Raw genomic sequence first — 27,818 nt, 5'->3', positions numbered from 1 at the left:
TTTGGCCTGGGGAAAGAAGATACAAAACCAAACTGAAACCTTTCACAAGCACTTTCACAAGCTACAAGCACTTGGGCTTGCATCCCAAAGACCAGTCTGCTAGAGTTTGGAATCTACATCCCCAAGACAAGTATCTGAGCTTTGCATACCAAAGACTAGCCTGCCTAGAGCTGGGAATCTACAACCCAAAGATGCCCATTATTACACATCACTAATCAATCACTAATCAATCACAGAACTCTTTCCACTGAGCCTGTGGTAGCTATAAAAATCTTTGAATCCATAATTCAAGACAACATTTATTCACCAAAAACAAACAAGTAAAAATGTATTTGATGACAACAAAATTCATTATGGTATCATAAAAATATTATTTAAATAATTTTAGGTTTTGGCAGGACACAGGACTTAAAAGTCTGGAATGCATCAGAGGATTCCAGGAGCACTTCCAAGAGTGAGCCCACGCACTAAGCCAGGTGTAGACCCATAACACTGCTGTGTGTTTCCCTCCACTCCCTAAGGAAATGTTGATTTCAGTATAGGATTTTTTCAAAACAATGTATTTGTCATATAAGTTCTAATAGGGTTCTTTCATGTAAAAAAAAAATATATATAGGTATATAAACTTAATTTTTATATTTTTATTCTTAAAAATAAAATTTGATCCAGGTAAGTTTATGTGCATTATTAAAATTTTCCAAGGGATAGAGTACAAGCTTTGCATTTACAAGGCCTTGGGTCCAATTCCAGATACCACCACAGACAAACAAACACATTTGAGTTTAAAAAAAAAAATGGCCACGACATAATATCTGGGCCTCACACAATCTATTATTCTTAATCTTTACTAACTAGAAACTTTAAACAAGAGCAGCAAAAATTAATAAATAATAAATTAATAAATAATAAATAATAAATTTGACACAAAAGTGGCAAATCATCTTCCATTCTAGAACTATTCTTTTTGCATCTATTGTTTATCTCATGTCCTGAGGTGTGACAGCAACTTGGTAAGGAATTAGGACTTTGTTCTGATTGCAAGTGGGGATACCAAAATATTTCATTTGTAGAATAAATGATTTTCAGATTGTAGAAAGAAGGAATCTGTTTGGTTGGTTTTGGGCCATATTCAGCTGTGCATGCAGATGACCCAGGTTGGATTCCTCTGTCCCTCTCGGAGAGCCTGGCAAGCTACCAAGAGTATCCCACCCTCATGGCAGCCCCTGGCAAGCTCCCTGTTGCATATTCTATATGCCAAAGAGAGTAACAACAACTCTCACAATGGAGCTGTTACTGGTGCCTGCTCGAGCAAATTGATTAACAACAGGAGGACAGTGCTACAGTGATATTCAGCTGTGCTTAAGATTTATTCCTGGCTCCTAACTCAGAGATTCCTATTGGCAGGACTCAGGAGACATCCCGGGGATCCAACCTGTGTCAACCTGCAAGGCATTAAGTGCCTTACCTGCTATATTATCTCTCCAGTCTGGGAAAGAAGGAACCTGGGGAGTAACAAGGTTGGAGTAAGACTAAAATAGTGAGATTTAATAGAAATCCACTTCTGTGATTCAGGCAAACTTCAATGAAGGCCCAAACAAAAGGAGAGATATGGAAAATATAAATGATAAATGTGAGAAGTTATAACTAAGGACACAGGATTAGAGAAAAAAATTGTCCCTGTCACTGTCACTGTCCTCCCGTTGTTCATCGATTTGCTCGAGCAGACCCAGTAACGTCTCCATTGGAGACTTTGTTGTTACTGTGTTTGGCATATCGAATACGTCACAGGTAGTTTGCCAGGCTCTGCTGTGCAGGCGAGATACTCTCGGTAGCTTGCCGGGCTCTCCGAGAGGGGCGGAGGAATTGAACTCGGGTTAGTCATGTTGGCTTGTGCAAAGCAAACGCCCTACCGCTGTGCTATAATCTCAGGTATTTTCTTGAGTCTGACTTGTATTACAGAGTACAAACACAGAATTAGGAGTGAGTACTAAAATTTCATTTTGGGATATATCTTCCCTTCCAATAGAAAGTGAAAAAAGTTAAACAAAAAAACAAAGTTAAATAAATCCCAAGCATGGACAATAGTTCAAATTAGGTTTACCCTTTTCTATGAAGCTGGCATACAGAAAACTCATGCCAGAAAACTCGTCAGTGAGGAAATGAAATAAACTCATCATTGGCCTCAGTTGCTGACCAGAAAGTAGATGTAGGGAGATCAAACAATGATAGTCCAGCCAAGAACCTTGTCAGCAGAGTTCAGATAAAGTTTATTCTGATGCTTTTGCCAGTCTGGAGGTGTAATAACAATACTCAGAAGAACCAGGAAAGCTCCAAAATTCACATGTTATCAAAAAACAGTAACAAAACAAACAAAAACAACAACCAGATATCCTGTTAGAACTACTGCACTGTTTTTTATCAATACATGGTTTGGGTTTCGATTATTCTCTTTCTCAGAATATAACTCATCAGACCATTCACAGGATCAAATCCGCACTTAGATAAACTAATAAACTAAGTTCCACTGAGACTTCAATTTTATTTAACAGGAGATGGAATATCTCTGTAATAGAAAGAAAAAAAGATAAAGACTATCTCTAACTGATGTTATTTTTCAAAGAGTACAGTAATAGGAGTAATAGGAAATAATGGAAAAATGGATATTTAGAGTATGGAAACGCCACATTCAAAGTACAGCTAAAGATCTCCTTGTAGTATTTTACATTTGAGTAAACAAGTAATTGACTTTACAACCTAATATTTTTAATGCTAATAGATTCAAATACTAATAACTTTATTTAGAGTTTTTGCTCAATTTATTCCAATAAGCATATGTACTGATATAATTAGATAGTTAATGAATCATTAAAATGATTTTACTGACTGCCACCATGTCTGACATTATATTATGAATACTTAATTTGAGGAAAAATTAGGTTTAAGCATGCAGACATTACTCTTTTCATTCGTTAAAAAATAATCTTTTTATATTACATGTACTCACTAAAAATCTTCATAAATAGAATTTTTCATTTATTAGGAACTGAATTAACTTCAATCTTGGGAAGAGAAACACAAAACACTATGCAGCTGTATAAAAAGTTACCCATTATTTATATTCTGTGAGAAAAAAATGTGTCAAGGATTGAACACAGAGCTTCATACATGTAAGGCATGCACCCAAAAACTGAACTATCTCTATAGCCAGGTTCTCTGTAAGTCATAAATTCAGATACTAGCAGTATTTGTAGACAGGTGAACAGAGCAGAATCTAGAGCCAATCTACTCTGCCTAAATCCTGTTCAGCTGTTCTCTGCCTGCTTTTTCAGCTGTTAAAGGAGTATGATAACTTTACTTCAAGATTTCTATGAGGATTAAACTGTCAACCACTTAGGGGCTGTCTGATGCAAATAAGTGCTTTGTCAGTTAAACAAAAACTTCAGTGGGATCCAGATTTTCATATCAAATCCCTGGATGTACTAAATTTCTAGGGAGGATCTATAAATATTCTAGTGTCTTTTGTAAAACACACTACTTTATATTCCTCTAGTGTATTTGCTAAAACATAGTACTTTATAAATCCTGCTTTCCTTCCACTGGTATTCTTCCTAACAGCATATCCTTCGTTTTCCCCTCTCATTCCTGATGTTGTTATGTTCTCATTCTTAAATTCACAGAACAGCCCTCTCAGTACAGTGTTTACAGTTTTATAAAGGTGAAAGTATACAGTTTTTAACTCTAATTTCTGTTTTGCTTCATGGTAACCTTGGGAACCATGATTTTTTGAAAGCAAACACAAGTCTGTTCCCCTTCAAGCCTCCCTGGATACTTATCACACTTCTTGTTTCCCAAACTCAAGACTATAAATCCCTAAAAATCTTTACAATGATAATCCTAAAATGAGTCATCAGAAGGGACAGAGAGAGAGAGTACAACAGGCAAGGCACTTGTATTGATCCCCAGCATCTCATATAGTCCCACCAGCACCAACAAGAGGGATCCCTGAGCACAGAGCCAGGAGTTAGCTCTAGGCATAATTGGGTGTGCCCCACCCAAATTGGGTGTGCCCCACCCACAACAACAACACAAAAATAAATCATCATCAGAAATTGTAAGAGACCATTCAGTAAGCATGGTTCACAAGGACCATTCAGTAAGCATGTTTTAGTCCCTGAAACTATAGTTTTCAAGACTGAACAAAGGTCCATCTGTTACAACAGTTTACATGTATTTTGCTATGTGATACGGTGATTAGAGAAAAATACAGTTCCAATGTATTCATTTACTTTGACAATATATTTAATATTTCAATTAGTTTTATAACTCTCGATTTCACAATTTGAAAATTACATTAGACAATGAGATATCACTCAACGAGAGTGAGAGCAGAAAAAGAAAGCTGATATATGCTAGGTGAACCAAAGAATAAGGTAAACTGGTAGAATATGGAGGCCATAGGAAGAAAACAAGGACAGAGGGACGTCATGGTTGAATCAATGTTGAGAAATACTGATCTAAATATCTCACCTAAATACCAGATCCAATTAGTCCAAATTTGGACCTCTTTATCTTCACTGTCTCCTAATTTATTTCCAGTAATATATCGCTGGAAAGAGGGCATAAAGTTTACGATGCTAAAATCTCAGGGCCGGGACAAATGGAGATGCTAATGGTGCCTGCTCGAGCAAACTGATGATTAACGGGATGACAGTGTATTATATAGCTATGATTTTTCTTACTGAAATATATCAGCACCAAATGAGTAAACAGAAATGTCATTATTTTCAATCACTAACCTCAAAACAGTTTTTAGTTCCCCAGTCAATACTTCATGCCTATTCATTTTAAAATGCTTACTCTATGCCATTATAGATACAACTTCAACTCATCTCCCCAGAACATATCTTTTCTCTCCAAAGGACATTGTTTATTGTTGCCAATGTCCTGTTGTTGTTATAATATATATATATAACATATTTTTTCCTTATCTTAAAACATTTCTCAGACAATCTTCCTTTACAATCAAGAAAGTTAAGTCCAACCTACTTGCATAATATTCAGATTCCAAAAACTGTCTTCCATATACGCCTCTAGTCTTATCTCTTACCTCACAATGGTCATGGTCACGGTCACAGTCTTTCCGTTGTTCATCGATTTGCTCGAGCGGGCCCAGTAACGTCTCCATCATGAGACTTGTTGTTACTGTGTTTGGCATATCGAATACGTCACAGGGAGTTTGCCAGGCTCTGCCGTGGGGGCAAGATACTCTCTGTATCTTGCCCGGTTCTCCGAGAGGGGTGGAGGAATCGAACTCAGGTCGGCCATGTTGGCCGCTTGTAAGGCAAACGCCTTATGGCTCACAATGAGGCAACTTAAATGAAGTGCTCTACTAAATTCTTTGTGCTCCTTTTCACTAAAAGGAGAGATATTTGCCAGGTTTGAACCCTGGGTAGGCTTGTCAATCCTTATTCAACAAATCATCATACTAGAAAATTGAAAGTTCCTGAGACTACCCTACTGGAAAGGTCATACAGTCACTATCCCAGTTATCAGCCACGGGGCGGCAGGGATGAGAGGGGGGAATCTTCTAAGTAAATTCTCAGGTGATCTGCCTCCCAGCAATCTGTAGCACTCCATTCCTTCCACAATTCCCTGTGAAATTTGTGGGTGTAGTAGAGCAGAGACAAGCCACTCCATTGTTGCTGTGCCTTGTCTGATTCTTGGATTCACAAAAGCTTTCATCATGCCAAAATGTGTTCAGAGGAAGCTGAGGGAAAAGGGGGACCCCAGGTTTATTAGTTAATTTAATTATTCAATTTACTTTTTTCCCCTTTTTTGGGGGGGGGGGAGTGTCGGTTGCATGCAAGGCAAATGCCCTACCTACCAAGGTCACGAGTTGCCCCCCCTCCCAAGAGGCTCTCCGGCATGGCCATGGCTCCAGAGGCAAAAGGACTTAATCTAGAGCCTGGCAGCTTGCGGCAGAAAAGTGAATGGACCATGCATTAAACCATGGCGCCATGCCTCCCCAGGAGGGAAAGGGTGTTGCTCCCTTCTGCCTTTTCCCCCCACAGCAGCAAGGTGGCCACCTCCTCAGAGCTTATAAGAAAGCCAGGTGTGAGCCACTGTTGACGGGGCAACTGCAGTCTCATGGGAAGGGGGGTGGTACTGGCTCGTCCTTCACGCAGTACCGAGGTCACAAGTTGCCCCCCACTAGGGGCTCTCTGGCACAGCCATAACACCAGATGCACAGAAACCAATCTCGTAATTATCTGGCTCTTTGCAGAAATCCAAAATCGCGAGGCCACTATTGTGGCCATGTGAGATTATATGATTCTCATAACCAGCTATAGAAAACAAAGTATTTCACAATGCCTTTTTAGCAATTCTGATTGTTGGGGGAGAAATTCTAAACAATAATGGTGCATCTTTTGTCGAAATAATGAATGTAATCAATGTAGAAAAGAGTTAAGTGGAAATCATCTGCCTCACAGGCATTGGGATGGTTGGGAGGGGGGTATATTGGGGTTCTTGGTGGTGAAAAATGAGTAATGATGAAGGAGAGGTGTTTGATCATTGTGTGACCGAGACTTAAATCTGAAAGCTTAGTAACTTTTCCCACAGTGATTCAATGAATAAATATAAAATAAATAAATAAATAAATAAAATTATAAAAAAAGTAAGATGGAGGTCATGCCCAATTCAATCAGCTAATCAGTGGCTGAATAAATAGCAGTACTCCTACATAAAAAAAGAAATGTGAAGACGCTTCCTAGGTATGGCCTTTATTGGATAACCCTGATCTCTTAATTTGAGTTTTATTTTATAAGATGGTATCATTCTTAAACAGCAGGAATAACTTCTACCCCAAATTCACAGAAAATAACTTGAGGGAATAACAGATTACCCATGAAACAGATTACTCAGAATATAGCATATTAAATAAATGGAAGAAAGTTAAACTAGTAATTTCTAGACAAAAATAACAAACATTGAAGACAGCAAAGCACATTCACTAAAGCTTCAAATTAAGGGTAAACATATAACATATATTGAGAATTCAGATTTTAAGAATTCTTTAAATCTCATTATAAGTACTGACACTTCAATTTTGTTGAGCATTGGCTAAAAACAGTTATTGCCAATTCAAAATTGAGTCCAAAACTTTACTTTGATCCACACTTGTTTCTCTTTAGTACTTGGGTGGCTGAAATATCATCTCTATTATTTGTGAGACAGGTCTCTGTGATAACTTATCCCATTAGTGGAATATGGTATGTAAATATATTATAACCTCTGTCTTAGCTTACATTTCCACTGACAGTTAATAAGGCCACCTGCATGGCCTGCATTTGTGGGATTTCAAAACAGTAACTAAAGAGGGAGATGCCTGTGTAAGATATTTCTGCTTCAAAGTTTTAGGCTCTCCCAGGAATGTAAAACTCAAGATAAAGCAGAATTCAGGAAACTGGGCTCATATTTCTCTCACAGTCTTAGCATAAATTAGATTTTACACCATGTTTTTACCTACATGTAGTTCAAAACGCTACTTCAGGGATCTCTATTTCCAGTTTTCACTATGAGAATTGAATTTTATGTTGAGAGACGATGCTTCACTAAAAATTGTATTTTTGTATAACCATCTTTTGAAGATTAGAATCTGAATGCCAGTGAGTGAAGCTATTTGGTGAAGCTAAGAAGATAAATAAGCTGTGGCAATGACTATCCTGATGAGCAAAACATCTGGGCTATTTAATACTCATCAGTATTTGAAAAGAGTTTTGGTGATCACAAAATGAATTTTAAAAAATTACTTCTCAGTACATCCATCTATCCATAAGAATGAGCTCAAGTAGGGGTCAGAGAGGTAATACAGGAATAGGGCATTTGCCTTACAAACAGGTGACCCAGGTTTGATCTCTAGCACCTCATGATCCCCTGAGCACTCCCAGGAGTGATCCTACACATCACTGTGTATGGCCTTTCTCCCACAAAAGAACTCAAGCTTTATATTTATGAAATAATTATATAAATTAATATTTTAAATTCTTTATATTTGTGATGTTCTAATTTTATCGCAAAAAATTGTGAAGACTAGTGTAATTAGTATTATTAAGGGATGGCTAGGGTTTCAAAATTTCACTAATGGTGGCTTTAATCTAGAGTCTGTCTTAAAGCTCAGAATACAGAGATGGCTGATATCCTTTATATATTTTGAGACTAAAATGTCAATGAGGTTGGAGGAAATGAAACAATATGGTATGGAATAAAAAGAGGTAAATGCGGACTGTGTGGTTTATAGAAATTTTAATAACGGTTAAAATTTCATTGTCAAAGTTATTTCAGCTACAGAAATAAATGCGCTAAATCCAATTCCACATTGAACCCGTAATTCCTTGATTACACTTTGGTGTTCTAAGCATATCTGATTTAGGACAGTGATTCAATATTCATACTGACAAGCATATTATTCTTTCTCTGAGTAGTTTCATGTTCTATTGTAAGTCAATAAGCTGGAATTTTGGGTGCAAAGATTATTGGAAACAGACTCATATGTAACAATTTCATAAGGCGTTAAATTGTAAGTATAAACAAGCCTATGTTACCAGAGCCCTAGTTGAGCAAAAAAAAAAAAGTAGTCCATAAAGCATTAAAATTAAACAGTACCAAACAATTCCTAGTATTTGGAACTCAATTCTATAAAAAAAATTAAAAGTGTAAAAAAATTTTTGTAGTATATTTTTAATTTTATTTTATTTGAGGAGGGGGCACCACACTCAGATGTGCTCATGTTTTACCCTAGCTCTGCACTCAGGGATGATTCCTGGCTTTCGGGAGACCATATGTGTTGTCCAGGATTAAACCTGGATCAGCCTTGTGCATGTGAAATGCACTGTCTGCTTCTACTATTGGTACAGCTCCATCTTGTGGTACAATTATAAAGAAATCAAAAATAAGTCATTTGAATCCCCATTGTGATGATAATTCAACTTAGTTTTTTTTTTTTCGGAATATATTTTTTTTACTAGAGGTACTATGATTTACAAAGGATGCCCTTATAGTACTCCAGAAATATAATCCCACCACCAGAGTCAACTTCCTCCACTAATGTTCCCTGCTTTCTTTCTTTCCATCTCCCAGCTTTTCACCTTAAAAAAGCACATTTTTCAGTTTGATAATTCCAGTAGATAATTGTAGTCTGGGGGGTTGTTAGATCAAATCACAAAATACTGGCTCAGCAATGCTTTTATCTAGACATTTACCTGTCAAAAAATCCCCACACATTTTAGCTTAACTTATCTAAATGCAGTCAGTCTAACATGCTCAGATATCTATTAGATTTTCAAATTCCCCTGGAAAGAACTAGCATATAATTATGATGGTTTTATCTTCTAATTGGATAAACTAATCTTAGTTAATTGGTTTTTATTTTGTTAAAGACAAATGTAAAATCATCAGACCCGGGAATGATTCTATGCATGTCTTTGGAGACTCAAACTGTATTTTTATTCCCTTTTTCCTGAAGAGATGCCATTAACATGCTGAGGCAGAGAAAAAAAGAGTTTAATTTCATGACATCATGGAAAACAGCAAGAAGCACAGACACCATCAATGCACATGCAACTTCAACAGATTCTTTAGAAATAAAAATACATAGAACAATTTAATGGAAGTGACATAGCAAGGGAAAGCTTGTTCTAAGATGTCCAGTGGATGAGTGTTTAGTCTAAAGGAGAAAGAGAAGCCTGATTCATAAATCGAGTAAGATGAAGGGACTGGAAAAAAGGACATTAAGTAAATGTTCATGTCAATCTCTATCAATGACCACTGCGTGCATCATCAGACAACTTTACAGGCAAAAGTTAAACAAATCTATTCCACAAGAAAAAAAATTCTAATCATACTCCAATAATTTCAGATAAAAAGAAATATGAATTGGAAGCTCTCTTTGTTTACCTATTCTGATCACTCCAAAGTATGATAATAATAATCTCTTTTTCACTCTCAAAGTTATATAGCAGCTTAAATTTATAATACACACAAAAACGAACTTTCAGTAGATAATTCAGGACATTTTCTGGAACAGGAAATAAAGCATATGTGTCCTCTAGGACACTTTCTAATAGTGTTTAGGTAAAAAATTCATTTGTTTTAAAAACACTTAAAGTCAACTTATTCAATAAGCTTTTTGGAATCATATGTATACAGAATAGAACATAAAGCCCAGAAATATTAATAACAAAAAATAAAAGTGATAATAACAGGTACAATGGAAATTGTTAGTGAATAATGGATAACTGTATTGAAATGTAGGTAGCAATGTTTTATAAAACTGCCAAAATCATTCTACAAAACAGAAATTATTCTATTTCTATACTTGAGAAACAAGGATGATATATCTTTTTATAGTGTCAAATTTAACCTTCAAAGAAACTAAAGAGTATGGTTTAATTTCACTATAGTAGTAGCACTTCCTAAATGATTTCCAACTCCTCCCTCCCCTTATCTATTAAAATATACTCCAATCAAGTTACAGGAAGTACTTCATTGAAATACTTTTGCAATTCTCCCGTGAAAAAATATAGATTAGAAATTAGTATCCATCAATCACACACTGATATATACATTCATATGCTCACACACTCAACAGTCATACACACAACCTCACCCTCATACATACCATCATACATTCATATACACAAACTCATACTCACACATTCACACGCTCACACACATCATACACACATTCACATTCTCATGCATACAACCTCATACTCATACATGCATTTACATGTTTATACACAACCTCATGCTCACACATGTTTACACACTCACACACATTCACACGGTCATACATTCACACTCATACACACATTCACATGCTCAAATACACTTTTGCATGCTCATGTCTCACACTCAGATCTGATGCAGTTGAGATACTGCAGAATAGAAATAGAAATTCTTTAACCAGATTGCTTTATTTCAACTTATGTATTTGTCCCCATAAAACTTTGATGCCTTCTGAAAATGAGGGTTAATAAAAGTACCTATTGGGGCTGAAGATAATACAACTAGTAAGGTATTTGCTTTGCACATCATCAATCTTGGTTTGATCCTCTGCATTACATATGTTCCCCCACCCCTCTGGTGGTGATCCTTGAATACAGAGCCAGGAAAAGAGAAAAGCTCTGAGCATAGCTAGTGTGGCCAAATTCCCGCCTCAATAGTTACAGTGCCCATGTTACAGGGTTCATTGAGAAAAATTGTGCATATAAAGAACCCAAAATGGTGACCAGAATATAGTAACAGCTATGTACATCTATCATTATCATTGATCTCTTACCTTTCCCTTGAAATTTTTTTTCTTCATTTGCCTTCCTGGAAAATACATTCTGATTTTTTTTTTTTACTTTACTACATATTTATGTTCAGTCTCCTCTACTAGGTTTTGCTAAATCTCTGACATATAAAAATTTATGAGGTCCTGCCCTTCTCTTCAACTACTCACAGATTTTGTTAATTTTATTATATCCACTCCATTGAAATTTATTTTACATGCTTGCATCTCTGAATTTCATGTATATCCTTTACCTATCCCTCACACTCCATTCTTGCAATTTCAAGTGCATAGTTAATAAATCTCCTTATCTATACCTACCTAATAAGCATTCTGTAGTTAGCATGAGTATAAATATCTGTCTTTCTATCGTGGTTTTCCCGTTGATAATTAGAACTAATGTCTTTCATAATTAATATTAACAGCATTAACATTTTTCTCTCTAACAATCCCAGTGCAAATCTTTGAGCCAATTCTACTGACACTACTTTCATAAATGTACTTAGAGTACATGTTTTGGGATTTATCTTTCTTTTCAAACTTCTCCATGGCTTTTGAACATTCTCCTTTACAAGCTATTTATCAACACAGAAGAAAGAAAGAGTTCCTAAACCAACTTATCGTCTCCCTTTTGTCATATAACAGTTGTTTCCCTCTGTCCTAACCAACTCCAAACTCTATAAGGGCTTTAAGAGTCATATTGCTGCTCCCATTATCTCTCTGAATTACACCACTGTCTTCTGCCTCCTTCTGATCCAGCCCCACTTAAGTTCCTTGAAATAGATCTCCAACTCAAGTATTTTCTCTTTATTCATTTTCTGTTATTATGAGACACTTTGTTGTATATGTCATAGATAGGTTCTTCATATCTTTTGCTTTATTGTTTTTATCTGAATAAAGACTTCTTTTAGAACCCTTTTGAAATCTGCTTGACTCCAGCTTCTACATATCTCATTTTACTCTTTCTCAATAGTTTTTCTTTACCATAAGTTTTCAATTGTTGGCACAGTTTTTTTAAATTAATTTTTAATTGCCTCTTATTCTGGAATTCAAGTTACAAGAGGGAAAGCATTATTTAATCTATTTTGTATATCTCCAGTACCTAGAGAAATGACCAAGTGCATGATAAACACATTAAAAAAATTGGTTGAGGGGCTGGAACGATAGTACAGTGGGTAGGGTTGTCACCTGTCATTTCCAGAGTTTGATTTCTAGCACCCAATATGGTCCCTTGAGCCCTGTAAGAAGTCATGCCTGCGGAGAGTCAGGAAGAAGTCCTGGGCTCTCCCATATGTGGTCTTCAAACAAAAATACCCTCCCAAAACAAAAAGAAATACATGTGTTGAGTATATTAATGAAGAATAGAAAGATGGGAAAGTATGCGAGTCAAAATATAACTTCCAGAACTAAACTAGTGTTGGAAGTATTTATTTCACTAGCTATATTAAAATAACTAGTAAAGAAAATAGGTAAAAATAATTTAAAATTTTAGGTATTTTCTTTTAATAAATTAGGTATCTACCTTTTAGGTATATTTATAAATTTTAAATAATTAGATATTTGAATTAGTTAAAATTAAATAATATTAAAGTGAACACAATGAATAATCAAAATTATATGATAATTAAACCCCAAAAGTTATACTAGGTGTAGAATTGTCTGAGCATTGGACTGTTACTTATAACCAAAGGTTATTATTACTGTAAGATAACTTTATGTAGTTAATGAAAGTCAGAGGTGGATTGATTTGATCAGAGAACATGAGAAAAGAGGGAATAGTAATGTTACATCAGGTTTCCACTATAACTCAATCAATTTTATTCAACTTGTGATACCATTTTAAAATGAGAAAGGGGAAAATAAAGTAGCTGGCTTGAGTTTATATTATAGGCTCAATACTGTGCTAAGGAGGCAGTTTACACAGCAATTATTTAAATGTGTTCTCAATGTCCTTAGTAAGAAATTATCACCATTTCAGCATCAGAGATAAGAATCCTTATACTACAGAATGCTAGCATTATGTGCTGAGTACCAAACCTATAGCGATGCAAATTTTAAGTCCATATAGTTCTGACTTTAAAATAACTTAAACAATGTAGATGTTGTTTTATCTATGTCTACAGAATAAAAGTGATTGTTGAGCTTTTAAAACACTGGAATAAAAGCAGAGAAACTGAAGTATGCCTGTGTGTTTTTGTGATCAATATTCTTAAATATTTTAATATTTTAAACTCTCAATGGTAAATCTATGATTTATTATTAATTACAATAAATTCCTAAATCCATCCATCTAAAGAATAATTTCCCCACAATTTTCATTTCACTTCATAAATGAGGGGGATAAAAAGTCTCTGCCCTTTTTTTTTTTTTAAAAAAAAAGATCATAAACGTCCTTCTTGTTTTGTTTTGTTTAAAGTTGAATTGATTCACTGACTTTTGAAGCGCACACTATGGGCCACAACACAGAGCTAAGTTAAGCAACTAATTGAAGCCAGGTTCCTGGAGCTTAAATTACCAGAGCCTTCCTGTCATCTTAAATTAAACTTCCTTCTATACTTTTCAAGATTTATAACCTCAGGCTGAAAAGTTGTAACCCTGCCCAGTTTCAGACTGAATCTCCCAGAAGGAAACAACGTTTCCTGGAAAAGAGGAAGGCAAATGTCCTCAATGGGAAGAGGGCTCCAAAAGCAATGTGTGTGGCAGGGGTCACGGGTATCATGGAAAAGAGGGTATAGTAAAGAGAATAGAAAAGTCACTCAAAGAGCATTTGCCTGGAGATTTGAAAATCGGACTTGTGAGTCTTAGAGGAACAGTTCAGTGAACCAAAAGTGAACACATTCTTATCTTCTCTCACAAAATGAAAAGCAGAAGAGAAAATGATTGCATGTAGAGATACTCTTCTCCCAAATTCCCCAAATAGCTCTTATATTAGTCAGAAAGATTTATCATCATGACTTACTTTAACACTTCTGTCATTTTACTGACCTCCAATTTCTCACTAACCTCCATTTTACATTCAGTTTTTCCCATTATCACATGGGTTTAATTTCATAAAAATGATTGTTCCTATGTTTATTAAATTATGATTCAAGATAAATTTCATCAATATTTATTACTAGGATGGAAAATCTTTCACAATCTGGACAAACACTCTAGCATTCTAGCACTGTCCTTCCGTTGTTCATGGATTTGCTCGAGCAGGCACCAGTAACATCTCAACAAATTGTGAGACTTGTTACTGTTTTTGGCATATCAAGTATGAGGAGCTTGCCAGGCTTTGTCAAGCTTGCGGGCGACATACTCTCGGTAGCTTGCTGGTCTCTTTGAGAGGGCAGAGGAATCAAACCTGGGTTGTCTGCATGCAAGGCAAACGCCCTACCTGCTGTGTCATCGCTCCGACCTCAATCTGGACAAAAATTAAGATAAACGTTTCACATTTTAAGAATAATTTTTTTTATTCTTAAAATAAAATAATTTTAAGAATAGTTATTTCTTTTTTTAATAAAGCTTTTTGTAAAATGTTTTCACATTTTATATATATACTCTCAATCCAAATATCTCATATGTATAATCACACCAGGCGTAATTTTTTCTATATTATAATTTTATTTCAATGTAATATCCTCTAGAACATTAGAATTTTATAATATGCATTCTACTTATTTCTAGGAACTATGTAAGATTTTGGTGGTTTTGAACTTTGTTAACTCTGTTTTAAATAAAACTTCTTGTCAATGTTCAACATATAGAAAAAGCGGTAGGGCATTTGCCTTGCACGCAGCCAACATGGCCGACCCGAGTTCGATTCCTCCGCCTCTTTCGGAAAGCCCGGCAAGCTACCGAGAGTATCTCGCCCGCACGGCAGAGCCTGGCAAGCTACCCGTGATGCATTCGATATGCCAAACACAGTAACAACAAAGTCTCCAATGTAGACATTACTGGGCCCGCTCGATCAAATCAATGATCAACAGGAGGGCCTTACCTTACCTTTAATTAGCACAACTATCCTGAGTGCCTCAGAAACATTACTTATGAAGTGAATATCTTGAATCTGAAGATTTTAGTATTCATTTGTACCTGACTTTCTATAACGGAAATAACTAGTTCTATCATATAAGATAGAAATTAACTAAGATGGTAATTTGTAAGTTTTTTAGCACTTCTAATAACATTTTTAATATTTACCCAGCTAACTGGAAAGAGAAACTAAATAAAATGAAAAGCAGTAAAACAAAAGGAAATGCTTTACTTTTTAATTAAATGAAAATAAGCTGTTGATCATTATGCAGTGTAATAACATGCTTAATCTTTACTCGTAGAAATTCCTTCTAAAGACATTGATACACAGAAAATCTAAACTTTGTCACATATATTAAAATCTTCCACAAATGACAATTCAAATAATAAATTCTTTATAAGTCCAAATTTTAAAATCTTTCCATGTAAAAGCGTTAGAAAATTAAGAATCTGATTCTTAAATTTATTTTAATATATATACTACATGTGGATAATTCAAATTAAATTATAAGGGAAATTATTAATCAATGTGCAAGATTGTCTTTGGATGTCCCTAATTAAAACACATTAACAAGGCCCATCTTGAAATTAATTAAAAAGCAGATAGTTTGAAAAATTACTTTCCCATTGCACAATTAAATTAAACAGATAAGGAAAACTGCTTATATTATATATTGATAAAACAACGAGGCATTATAAGGCACTGTTTTTGTATAGGATTAGTTAGGACACTGATTATTTTTACTAGTTTATAATTTAACACTATTAAAAAGTAGACTTGCACTGTTAATGATAAACTGCATGTGTTGCTCCTCTCAGAGAGCCCGGCAACCTACTGAGAGTATCTCGCCCGTATGGCAAAGCCTGGCAAGATACCCGTGACATATCCGATATGCCAAACACAGTGACAACAAGTCTCACAATGGAGACGTTATTGGGCCTGCTCGAGCAAATCGATGAACAACAGGAGGACAGTGCTATAGTGCCACAGTTGTCAAATACTGTAGATTGGTTATGTGATTTGATTTAGCTCATTTAAATAAAATATTGCCAAGTAAGTAGCTTGTAACTATAAGTGGTTTTAAGCTGTTAGTGTTATTCTGTAGGTCAAGCACTTCCTCATGTCATTAATTTACTTTTTATGGTACAAAATGCTCAGATATTTTGATAATTTGTTTTCGTATACCTCAATTGACAAATCGGCATTAATAAAGAGGTGGAGAGTCTGTCACACTGTGAGCAGAGTTACTAAGTGACAGCTAGAAAACAAAGGAAACATGATATTCATAATAAGCAGATAAAATACCAAAGGAAGATATAACTAAGAATCAACTGGATAGAAGCAAAAGTCCACACATCTGAATCATCATTATATTCATCATATATGTAATTTTGAAATGAATGGCATTTCAATAACTCAAAACCAAGAGCACTTAAAATTATATGTATCATGCTAACTTTACAATATATCAAAACTGAATATCAAATTACAGTAATAGCTGCAAATATTACATTGTATTCCCATTTAAGATATGGAATCAGCTATTACATAGATTCAGTAATTCTCACAATACTTCTCAACTGAGAAGTAATCATTGAAAAAACTTTACTATGTGAAAGGCTCTAGAGATAGAAGAGCAGGTATGTTAAAAACTTGCCTTGCTTGCGGGTGACCTGTGATTGATCCCTGTTATCCCATATGGTTCCCCAAGCCTCAACAAGAGTGATCCCTGAGTGCAGAACTAGGAATAAGCCCTGAACACCACCGAGTGTGGTCCCAAACCACTACCACCACCACCACCAACAACAACAACAAATCTGAGGTTCAGTTTAGAGCTACGGAAAAAGGGGAAAATTAGCAAAGTGCAATGGAAAGCAGAAGTGGCAACATGAAAGTTAAAAGATACATGAGATAAGTAACAGTTATAAGACAACCCTTGAACTTTACTAGAAGACATTAGAAATTTAGCCAAAGGAATATCATCATCAGAAAAATATTCCGGGCAAATAAATCATTTGAAGCACATATTGCACATATCCTAATGTGTGTGCAAAGTAGAAAAACTGGAGATCACTGCAAGGTGTGGAGCTGAGGAACAGTGTGTGCCAAATATATCAGTGTTTCACATGAAATAAACCAATGAACGGTCTCTGAGGTTGGTATTATCTTTTGTTTATTTGGACATAGCCCAAATGCTCAGGACTTACTCCTGGTTCGTCATTCAAGGATCACTTATGGCAGTTCTAGGGGCACTGTATGGAGTGCTAGGGGTTGAACCCAGGTCATCTTACCTGCTTTACTATTTAGGCTTCTGGATTAGTGTTATTTTTATTTCCTTTCAATAAGTGAGAGTACTAGAGAATAAGAATTTAGTAAGTTACCCCTGGTCACACCAATGGAAATGGTATAAGTGGGATCCAAGCGTAGGTAGTATCTTCTAAAGGCAAATTCTCTTTTATGTTACTAAAACTCTTAGTAGCAGTTAACCAGGACACACACACACACACACACACACACACACACACACACACACACACACACCAAGAATATGCCTACATATGGGAGGAGAAGGAGCTGATAGGCCAGAAGAAGAGAATTTGTCATTTGTTTCTCATACTCTAGTCCTCTGTCCACATTTTATTTTCTCCTCTGAATGCTTTACATAAAGTAACTGTAGCTCTGTCATCCCTTTGTTCATTGATTCACTTGAGCAGGCACTAGTAATGTCTCCATTGTGAGACTTGTTGTTACTGTTTTTGGCATATCAGATAAGCCACGGGGAGCTTGCCAGGCTTTGCCATGCAGGCGGAATGCTCTCAGTAGCTTGCCGGGCTCTGAGAGGGATTGAGGAATTAAATCCGGGTCGGCCGTGTGCAAGGCAAACTCCCTACCTGTTGTGCTATTGCTCCAGTCAAAAACAATAACAAGAAGTCTCACAATGAAGACATTACTGGTGCCCGCTCAAGCAAATCAATGAACAACAGGAGGACAGTGCTACAGTGCTACAGTCATGTCTTACATACAGGTTAATCTTTGGGTCAATATGTCAGTTTTAATAAAACATGTTCTAAGTGACTGAAAACATTCAGAGTTAGTTTAAAAAAAGCAAAACCACAGTAGTAACGCTTAAATATAAAATAAACATGGCAGGAGAATATACTTATACCAGTTTATTTTAAATAAAACTCATTCAACCCAATTTTTTCATTTGTCTACAGACATAAATGAAACATTTTTTAATGAAATATGCAACATAATAAAGCAACTTCTCATTTAAACTTTTGTAAGTCTGCAGTCAGGCTGGAGAGAGAGTATACTAGGTAGGGATCTTTCCTCACACGTGGCTGACCCAGGTTTGCCTCCCAGAGTCTCATAAGGTTCCCAACTCCCCATCAGAAGAGATTCCTGAGCACAGAGCCAGGAGTAAGTCCTGATCACCAGGTGTGGGAAAAAAAGTCTTTGAAATTAATAGAACGGCTTCATAGATAAAATTTCTAACTCACTTCTCAAGCAAATAAAAATTAGTCACTAGGAACTTTTCCTGCATTATCTCATTCTTCTGTATAGATACTATCTTCCTCTTTATGCATTTTATCACTTCATAAAACTGCTTAAATATTTATTATATTCAACTGAACATACATTCTAATTCACAGACTATTTTACCAGGCTGTAGCGATAGCAAAGCAGATAGGGTGTTTGACTTGCATGCGGCAGACCCAGGTTCAATTCCTCCGCCCTTCTCTGAGAGTCAGGCAAGAAGAGTATCCTGCCTCCACAGCAAAGCCTGGCAAGCTACCCATGATGTATTTGATATGCCAAGAACAGTAACAACAAGTCTCACAATGGAGACATTACTGGTATCAGCTCGAGCAAACCAATGAACAACGGGAGGAGAGTACTACAGTGCAATAGACTATTTTACCATAATCTATGCATATAGATGTAAGTATTGACATCTGAATATAGTATTCTCAGGCCAGAGAAATAAAGAGCTCAGTGATCAGAGTGCATACTTTGGATACAGGATGCCAGGGTTCAGTACCTTTCACCACATAGTTCCTTGGTTACTGTTGGGGGTGACCCCCAGCACAGAGCCAGGAGTAATGCTGAGCTATGCAGCACCAAAACATAAATAAATAATATGTTGTCTATATTTACTAAAAAATTATATTAAAATGAATATTTTGAATTCACTGTATTCATTATACCAGAGTATAATTTCTATAAGATGTATACACTTAATGATAATTTCCCAAAGAAATTAAAAGCAATTTATAAGAAGAAAAATATTGAGAAGTCTATCTCAGTTTTAAAGAACACTGATGAAAAGAATACTTCCATAAACTTTTAACTGAAAAAAAATGAAATGATCCTTCCATAATGGTATAAAATTACCATATTTGTTATATGTGACTATACTTTAAAATAAAGCAACTGTATATTTAAAATAGCAGCCAGCAAAGCATATCAAAGAAGAAGAATATGCAAAAACATTTCCCTCAAAGGATTATAACTACTGAAAAATTCTAGGCAAGACATAATATAGGGTAGATATAGAATAAGAGTGATAAGAAAAACTAACAAATGAAACTTCATATGACTTCCAGAATCAACATTCCTCTACAATATTACTTCCCTGCCTATATTTCTTAGCTATATTCTTATTTCTTATCAATTCAAATGCTTAAATCAAAGTGAAGCAGGCAGGCAAGTGGTCAAATCTCTAGGAATGAATATTTCTGAAAGGCTCTCAAACACTAGATTCCTTTCTATAAACTATCACCATGCCCCGCATATACAAATAAATTATATTTCTTCCCATACTGTCCTCAGCCAAATGGCAATGTAGAAAATGTTTCCTTATTAAGAAAATGACACCGTAGAAAACACTTTAATTCTTACTTGATTTCAACTTGGCATCACACACACACACACACACACACACACACACACACACACACTCACACACATGCACACACACAGTCAAGATTAAAGAGCAGAGCAGAGGTCATGGGCTCTATAGGTACTTTGTAGTTTTTAAAGTATAACTAGTATTCTTTATTGCATTTTTCTTCATTGATTTAGTGATTCACTAGTGAATAAAAAACATTTCAAAGGAAATAGAATTTGAATGATTGTATAAAGAAGGAACTATTGCTTAAAATGAAAAGTGTAACAATGTCTATTTGAAGACTGGGTAACAGATGATGGGTAATAACTGAGTTTCTTGATGAGCCAAACAGCTAACATTAAGTGTGTAGTCTGTGAATGTATAGTTTTAAATGTATTTTTTTTAACCTTTGGAGGCAATACTATCAATAACAACTTACCAAGGTAAGTTTATTCATTTACAGGTTTGGCCTCTAAGGTTTTTAGATAAAAGTTAATGTTTCTATGTATTTTATATGTATAGGTAATAATTTTTGAAGAATATGTTAATTTTGGGCAACTTCTCTCCTTAGGAAAATCAATTATAGATACTTACCAATATAAGGAACTCTGGTCATTTGTTGGGAACAAACATAGTAGTTTGCAAAAGGTGTTCAATTCATTTCATCTTGAGATCATATTTTGAATGTGTCATTTTTTGGGAAGGATAAAATCAGATATATGCTGGGTGATGCTACAAAAACATTTGGGTGTCTAATTAAAATCTCTATATAAGTGAATTTCATGACTTCATTTTTCTAACAGCTGTATAGTATTCCATTGTGTTAATATACCATCGTTTCTTTAACCAATCATCTGTTATTGGGCACTAGGGTTGTTTCCAGATTCTGGCTATTGAGAACAGTGCTATAATGAACATAGAAGTGCAGATGTCATTTTTGCTGTTGAGTCTTTGCACCCTGGGGATATATTCCCAGTAGTGCCATTGCCAAGTCATATGGAAGCTCAATTTCTATATTTTGAGGAATGCCCTCTTGTTTTCCAAAAAGGCTGGACAAATTGGCATTCCAAACAACAATGAATGAGAATCCCTTTCTCCTCACATCTTTTCCAGCACTGGTTGTCATGAAATTCCCTTATAAATGGATCGACATGGAGAGGATCATGATGAGTGAAATAAGTTAGAAGGAGGACAAACACAGAATGGTCGCACTCATTTATGGAATGTAAAATATAACAAACTGTCAACTAACATCTATGGACAGTAGAAACAAGTGCTAGGATGAATGGTCCAGGGTTGGAAGCCTGCCACAAAGACTGGGGAGAAGGCAGTTGGGATGACGAAGGGACCATCATGAAGGTTGGAAGGGATCACTGTGGATGGGAGATGTGTACTGAAAGTGGGCAAAGGACCAAATACGATGGCCTCTCAGTATCTATATTGCCCAAAAGGGGAGGGGGAAAGAGAAGAGAGAGAGAGAGAGAGAGAGAGAGAGAGAGAGAGAGAGAGAGAGAGAGAGAGAAAAGTGCCTGAGAGAGAGATAGGAGAGAGAGAGGAGAGGGGAGGGGAGGGGAGGGGAGGGGGGGGGAGGGGGGGAGGGGAGGGGAAGGGAGGGGAGGAGGGGAGGGGAGGGGAGGGGAGGGGAGGAGAGGAGAGGAGAGGAGAGGAGAGGAGAGGAGAGGAGAGGAGAGGAGAGGAGAGGAGAGGAGAGTCTATATGTAACAATTGACTTTAAGTAATGGAGATGATCTCTTAGATAAGGGGGGGGGGGGTAGGTTACAACCAGTTCAAAGATGTAAAAAGCACTTCGAAGGTGGTTCTATAGAAAACTGAAGTTTCACCTTTGGCCATTCAGTTTCCGTTATGTGAGCCTATCCTTCCAAGAGGGTTTCTTTTAGGATTTCAGGAGGTGAAACTGATATAGGCAGGTAGATTAAGGAAGCCACCCTCACCCCCACCTTCGGCATCATGGGTTTCGGGAAAGTAATAAAAACGAGCTCCCAGAAGAGAAAAGCGCAGTCTCCTGCCTCTGTGCCTGGCTGTCCTCACCGGGGCCCCTTGGAGGAAGATGGGTTGAGTTTCCCTCCCCGCCCCGAGGAGAGCCCCTGCAGCTGAAGACCTCCAGTTCCAGCCACAGCAATGCTTAAGACCACTCCCCCCATGTTCAGACGAGCCTCACGCATGAAGGAACCGGCAGAGGACCCCAGGTGTGCGGGACCCGGGACTTAGATCTCCAAGCCTGCTCGGATAGTGACTGGGCCTTCTCCACCCAGATCCCCCATCTTCCAGTCTGTAGGCATTACCACCAATTGCCCCCAGGATGTATTCCCATCAACGGCCAAGACCCAGAAACTATAAAACCCAGCTCCCGGTTCTTACTCTGGAGAACCTAGCAGGCTACCAAAAGTATCTTGCCCGCACGGCATAGTCTGGCAAACTCCCCGGGGCTTATTCAATATGCCAAAACCAGTAACAATGATGGGTCTCGTTCTCCTGACCCTGAAAAAGCTTCATCTCAGGGTTAGGAGGAAGGAGACTTTACGGTGCCCGCTCGAGAAAATCAATGAACAACAGGATGACAATGATACAGTGAATAAAACCACCAGTCTTAAATCTGACCCACCTTGTGAATACAGAAAGCAAGACCTGATAAAATCTTCTCCAGCAGTTGAACCTGAGGATACTGGACACCTCCCTACAGAAAGGTTCTGAAGGAAATTACTCAAGAACTTTGAATTTCTTCCTTTAATCTGATTAACCTCAGCTAGCTCAGAGATAGCACAGCAGGTAGGGCTGTTGCCTTACAGGCAGCCAACCGGGGTTTGATTCCTCCATCCCTCTCTGAAAGCTACTGAGAGTATTGAGAGTATCCCGCCCGCAGGGCAAAGCCTGGCAAGCTACCTGTGACATATTCAGTATGCCAAAAAACAGAAACAAGTCTCTCAATGGAGATGTTACTGGTGCCTGCTCGAGCAAATCGATGAACAACAGGGGGGCAGTGCCACAGTGCAGCCCAGACCAACAAAGCTTGAACCACCCTCTGAGAGAGATGCATCAGGAACAAAGGTCAAGAAAAGGAGTATTCAAAGAGGATCTTGACCACTCCCAACTCCACTACCCTTAGTAACAAACCTAGCAACTGACTTTTAGATAAATCTTATCTAAGATAAGACTCTTAGATAAGATTTTTCTAGGTAGCTAGAAAAATCCTATAAAAGTCACCTTCCTTGAGCCAAGAAAAGACTCGCATATGCTGCCCAAGCCCATGTCCTGCTTGTGCCTATGTGGCCCATCTCCCCTCCTGAGATGTGTACTTTCATGCTTCCGTATCCAATGCTGAGATGTGAGTAGGGGCTCTCTCCACCTTTGGAGAAGACTCTCTTGAGTGCATTACTCTCACTTTCTCTTCCTCCTTCTCCTTCCTAAAACCTCCAAATAAAATCTGTTTTACTTCATTGCTTGCCTACTCCTGAAATTTTCTTCTGCAAGATGAGACAAGAATCCTGAAACCCTGTGAAAAGACCTAGGACTACTTTTTTTTTCTGCAAAGAACAAATTGTCTCTCCAGCCTGAGCTCACGACTCCCGAGAAACTGTGTGGTGGGGATCAACTCTAGTGTCTAGACAATCAAGCAGATGTCAAGTGTGGCTTGACGGCCACATGGTGGCTCTGGCCAGGGCTCTGACCTGTGCTGGACAAGGCCTCATTGCAGACTTTATCATTCCTAGTCTTCCCAGCCAGTCCTGGGGTGGCAGAGGCAGATCTCCTGAATGTGACAATTTCTCTCTTTTCTCGGCTTCACGTAAGTCACCTGTGGGGGGTCTACCGACTTCAAAACTTATCTTTGCAATCTCATTAAACCATTTGTTATTTCCACAGTAAATTTCAGTGTATATTTTCTACTGTTCTTCTCTGGTGCAATTCTATTCGAAATAAATAAGAGAAAAAGCAAGTGATGCAAGAAAGAAGAAGGTGCCAAGATTTGTCATTGCCCCAGGTTGTGTCTACGTAGGCTGACTGACTCAAATCAGGTAAAGACAAACATGGGTGCACAGAAAAACATACAATTTCACACCAAAACCTGCAACTTGTTATGTTCTGCAAACACACAAGATCCTGTTTTACAAACTTACAATATTTGATAGATTCCATGATTTTATTTATCCATCAAGCATCAACTCAGGATAAAAATACAGAGACTAGGACTCAATAGCACATTCTATCAAGGTCATTTCATAAAACTCATTTGGAGAAGGAACAAACCATAACACAACCCAACAACTTAAACAGAGACTTTTCATCCACATTAACACAAAACACAGTTATCTTTTGGAAACAAATTAAAGTGTTTCACCTACAATTTGATCACCATCGCCAGTCCCCAAAAGGGAAAGTGATAAAAGTTTTGCAATACTAAATAATTCCATAGTTTGATCACATTGATAGAACTACATAGACATGTTTTCTCCAACTCCCATAGGCAGTTGTTTTAAACAAAATAAAACAAAAACAAATTGTATCTAGACAGGTTTATCTGAAACACTTCTCCCATTCCCCTTCCTTACCTGGACTGCATATCTTGCTGGGTTTTGTTCTGACTGGCTTCTGCCTGAGGGGGAGCTTGAGGGGCCCTCTGCTGAAGCTCCACCAAGGACTGATAATACTGCTGCTGGTGATGTTGCTGCTGCTTGTAGCGAGACAAACTGAAAAACAGCCCTAGAATGGCTTTTAAGTTTCCATTTCTTATTTCTGTATCAAATGGGAAATACAAAAACAGGATCATATGAAACAAATTTTTTTTAAACAAACTCTAGATGCAGTTCTTTAAGACTGAATCTCTGCATTCAGAGACTTGATTCAATTGCAGATTCAAGCATATCTGAATTTCTGATACATGTTAATATATCTAAGTAGCTTGGAATTTTGGGGACAAAGTGAAGGGAGGGAGGGCAGAGAGAACAAAGCTTACTCAACAGATGATCTTTGCTGATTCTCTACTACAATTTTTCTAGAGTTAGCTTATTCTTGGAAGTGGATGGGCTATGAGGCGTATGCTAATCGTTTTATTTAGTACTCTGCTTCCAACACAAATACACACAGCTGTGACCAACATAGCAGTGACTATGTACTGCAGAAAGTCACTTACATGTTGGATGTTCAACATTATAAATACTGGCAGTGTGGGTTTACCTCATAATAACAACTGGATTTAATTAAGGTTAATGTTCCTTCTAAAGCATACACCAAACAATGTATTATCTAACATATTACCTAATATCAGGTACTCAGTTATCTAAAATCTAAAATTATTTGATTTTATCTATCATGTAATAAAAAAATGTAAAAATTAGATGCAGAAAGTCAGCTCCAACATGAGTCTAGCTTTATTTGTGGTTATAATTTAAAAGTTAGCAATATAGAAATAAAATTTGAACTGTAACCGATAATCATTTTAATATACCTTTCTATTAGTAATAAAATTCATCTTCCTGTGAAGTCAATATTCCATATCTTCTTTATTAAGTTTAGAAACATTAATTAATTATTCAGATTTCTTGTTAGCCCCGATGGATTGTAAGCTTTCTCTGCTAAGGATCTTTGCTGATGACCCCCAATTATGCAAAGAAATTAGAATATGAAATATGTCTTTGTGTTGCTGTTTTTAATTCTTTTAACACCTACAGTACAATTATAGACTATAACTATAGTATATATTACACTATAAATGAGTGACTTGACCAATTTAATGCAACATTGTAAAATATTCATTTTCTCCTGTAAATCTGAATAGTATTGGGGCCAGAGAAACAGGTTTAATCCCAGGTACCAATCCCTGCTCACAATGATTTTTGAATGCAGCGTCTGGATTAAGACCTGGGTACCACTGGTTGAGGCCCCAAACTCAAACCAGCATAAAAACCCTGAGCAGTATCTTAAAATTTTTTATTTAATCAGTCTTGTTTGTTTTTATTTTAAGTTGGTCACATTTGCTATACCCATTCAGTGCTCAAATAAATTGGAAATATCTTCAGTCTTCATACGATTTTAGAAAGTAATAAAAAGAAATATGTTTCTATTATAGAATTAAAATAAGAAAGAAGAGATAAAAAGGAATAATTAGTAGGTAATGTTTTTGACCTTTTTTTAATCATTTGAAAGACATCCTTGGGAAATTTATTTCATGTTGTTCAAGATAATGAGAAACACCAGTTAGGTGGGACCTAGACATTTTAGTCATAAAATATAGAATTTGTTATTATATATAACAAGAGTCAAGAAACTTTTAAGTAAAGGAAATTTTACTATAGAAAAATTAGGGGAGAATACATAATTCTATTAAGTGCCCAATACATTACAGAAGTCACAGTATTTTTTTCTGTAATAATAGAAAAATTTTAAAATATAAAGTTGGCCAGTATTTCTAATTTCTGTGGGAGAAAGTTTTTTCATAGCAGACTACTGTAGTAGAAATATACTGTTGGTATATTTAATGATGTCTAGCAAACTTTTAAAAACAAAACCAATTTTTGGGCAGAGACTTAGCATAGGGGTGGCCTTACATTTGGCTTCTATAGTTGAATTCCTGCCACAGCAAATGGTCCCCAAGCACTACCAGAAGTGATTCCTGAGCACAGAGTCAGAAATAAGCTCTGAGCATTACCAGGAATAAACCCATATCCATTTACAGTTTTCAAGCTAAATATAGTTGCTGAAACCAGGTCCTTATAATTTTCAGTTTCCTAATGTTTTTGTTGCGAATAGTTGAAACACCTGTAGAGGTTTCCTAAAAATATGCTAAACTCAACTTTCTAAGTAATTATATTATTAAAATTGAAATCATCAAAATATTTATATTATATCTAATTTTTTAAATTTAGAATGAAAAATTAAACAGATGGAAGGAAAAATAATAGGACTATAGATGATGGATAAGAGAAAAGAGCAAAATTTTTTAAAATTTGTTATTTTTGTTTGTTTGTTTTGGGGATATAGCCAGCTGTGCTCAGGGCTTACCCTGGCTCTGCACACAGGAATCACCTCCTGGTGGTGGGGATTATACATGGTGCTCCAGCTGCGTGCAAAACAAACTTCTAAGCTCCTGTCACTCTACAATCACCCTGGCCCCTATATTTTTGTTTTGTTCTTCTTCTTCTTTTTTTTTAATATGGTGTGTTTATCAAGGTATGGTAGGTTTTACAAACTTCTGAGCAAGTTATGTGTGGCAGAGAAGAAATTCAGAAAACTCTATGACAAAAGTAGTTTGACATTTTTTTCTTTTTTCCCTGTTGTTCAATTTTAGTGATAATCTTTTAAACATTTAATGATTGTAAAGCCTTTTTACAAATTGTCATTAATTTTGATAAAGATAATGAACTAAGAATAAATAGTTATTATCGACACTCAAGTATATTTAGATTGTTTCTACCAAATAGAAAATACTTACACATCAATTTTAGATTTTACCTGTACTTTTGTTACCTATTATCCAGCAGTATATATGCATTCCTCCATCTACTTAAGACTTTGAAAATATACTTGTAATAAATCAAAGATATTTTGTTGAACTTCAC

The 27,818-nt window shown here is 36.4% G+C and overlaps 1 protein-coding gene across 1 annotated transcript in view; it reads right to left on the bottom strand.

Annotated features, from left to right (window-relative positions):
• The window catches only part of NAV3 (neuron navigator 3), a 648,555-nt gene that overhangs the window by 238,002 nt on the left and 382,735 nt on the right, over positions 1–27,818 (bottom strand). The window contains exon 5 of the mRNA XM_056114248.1: positions 24,813–24,996. Coding sequence (XP_055970223.1) covers positions 24,813–24,996 — 184 coding nt within the window. The remainder of the gene's footprint in view (positions 1–24,812; positions 24,997–27,818) is intronic.

The sequence above is a fragment of the Sorex fumeus genome, unplaced genomic scaffold, assembly GCF_029834395.1.
Source record: "Sorex fumeus unplaced genomic scaffold, SorFum_2.1 ptg000003l, whole genome shotgun sequence".
Classification (NCBI taxonomy): domain Eukaryota; kingdom Metazoa; phylum Chordata; class Mammalia; order Eulipotyphla; family Soricidae; genus Sorex; species Sorex fumeus.
This window is presented reverse-complemented; position numbering and strand designations above follow the sequence as displayed.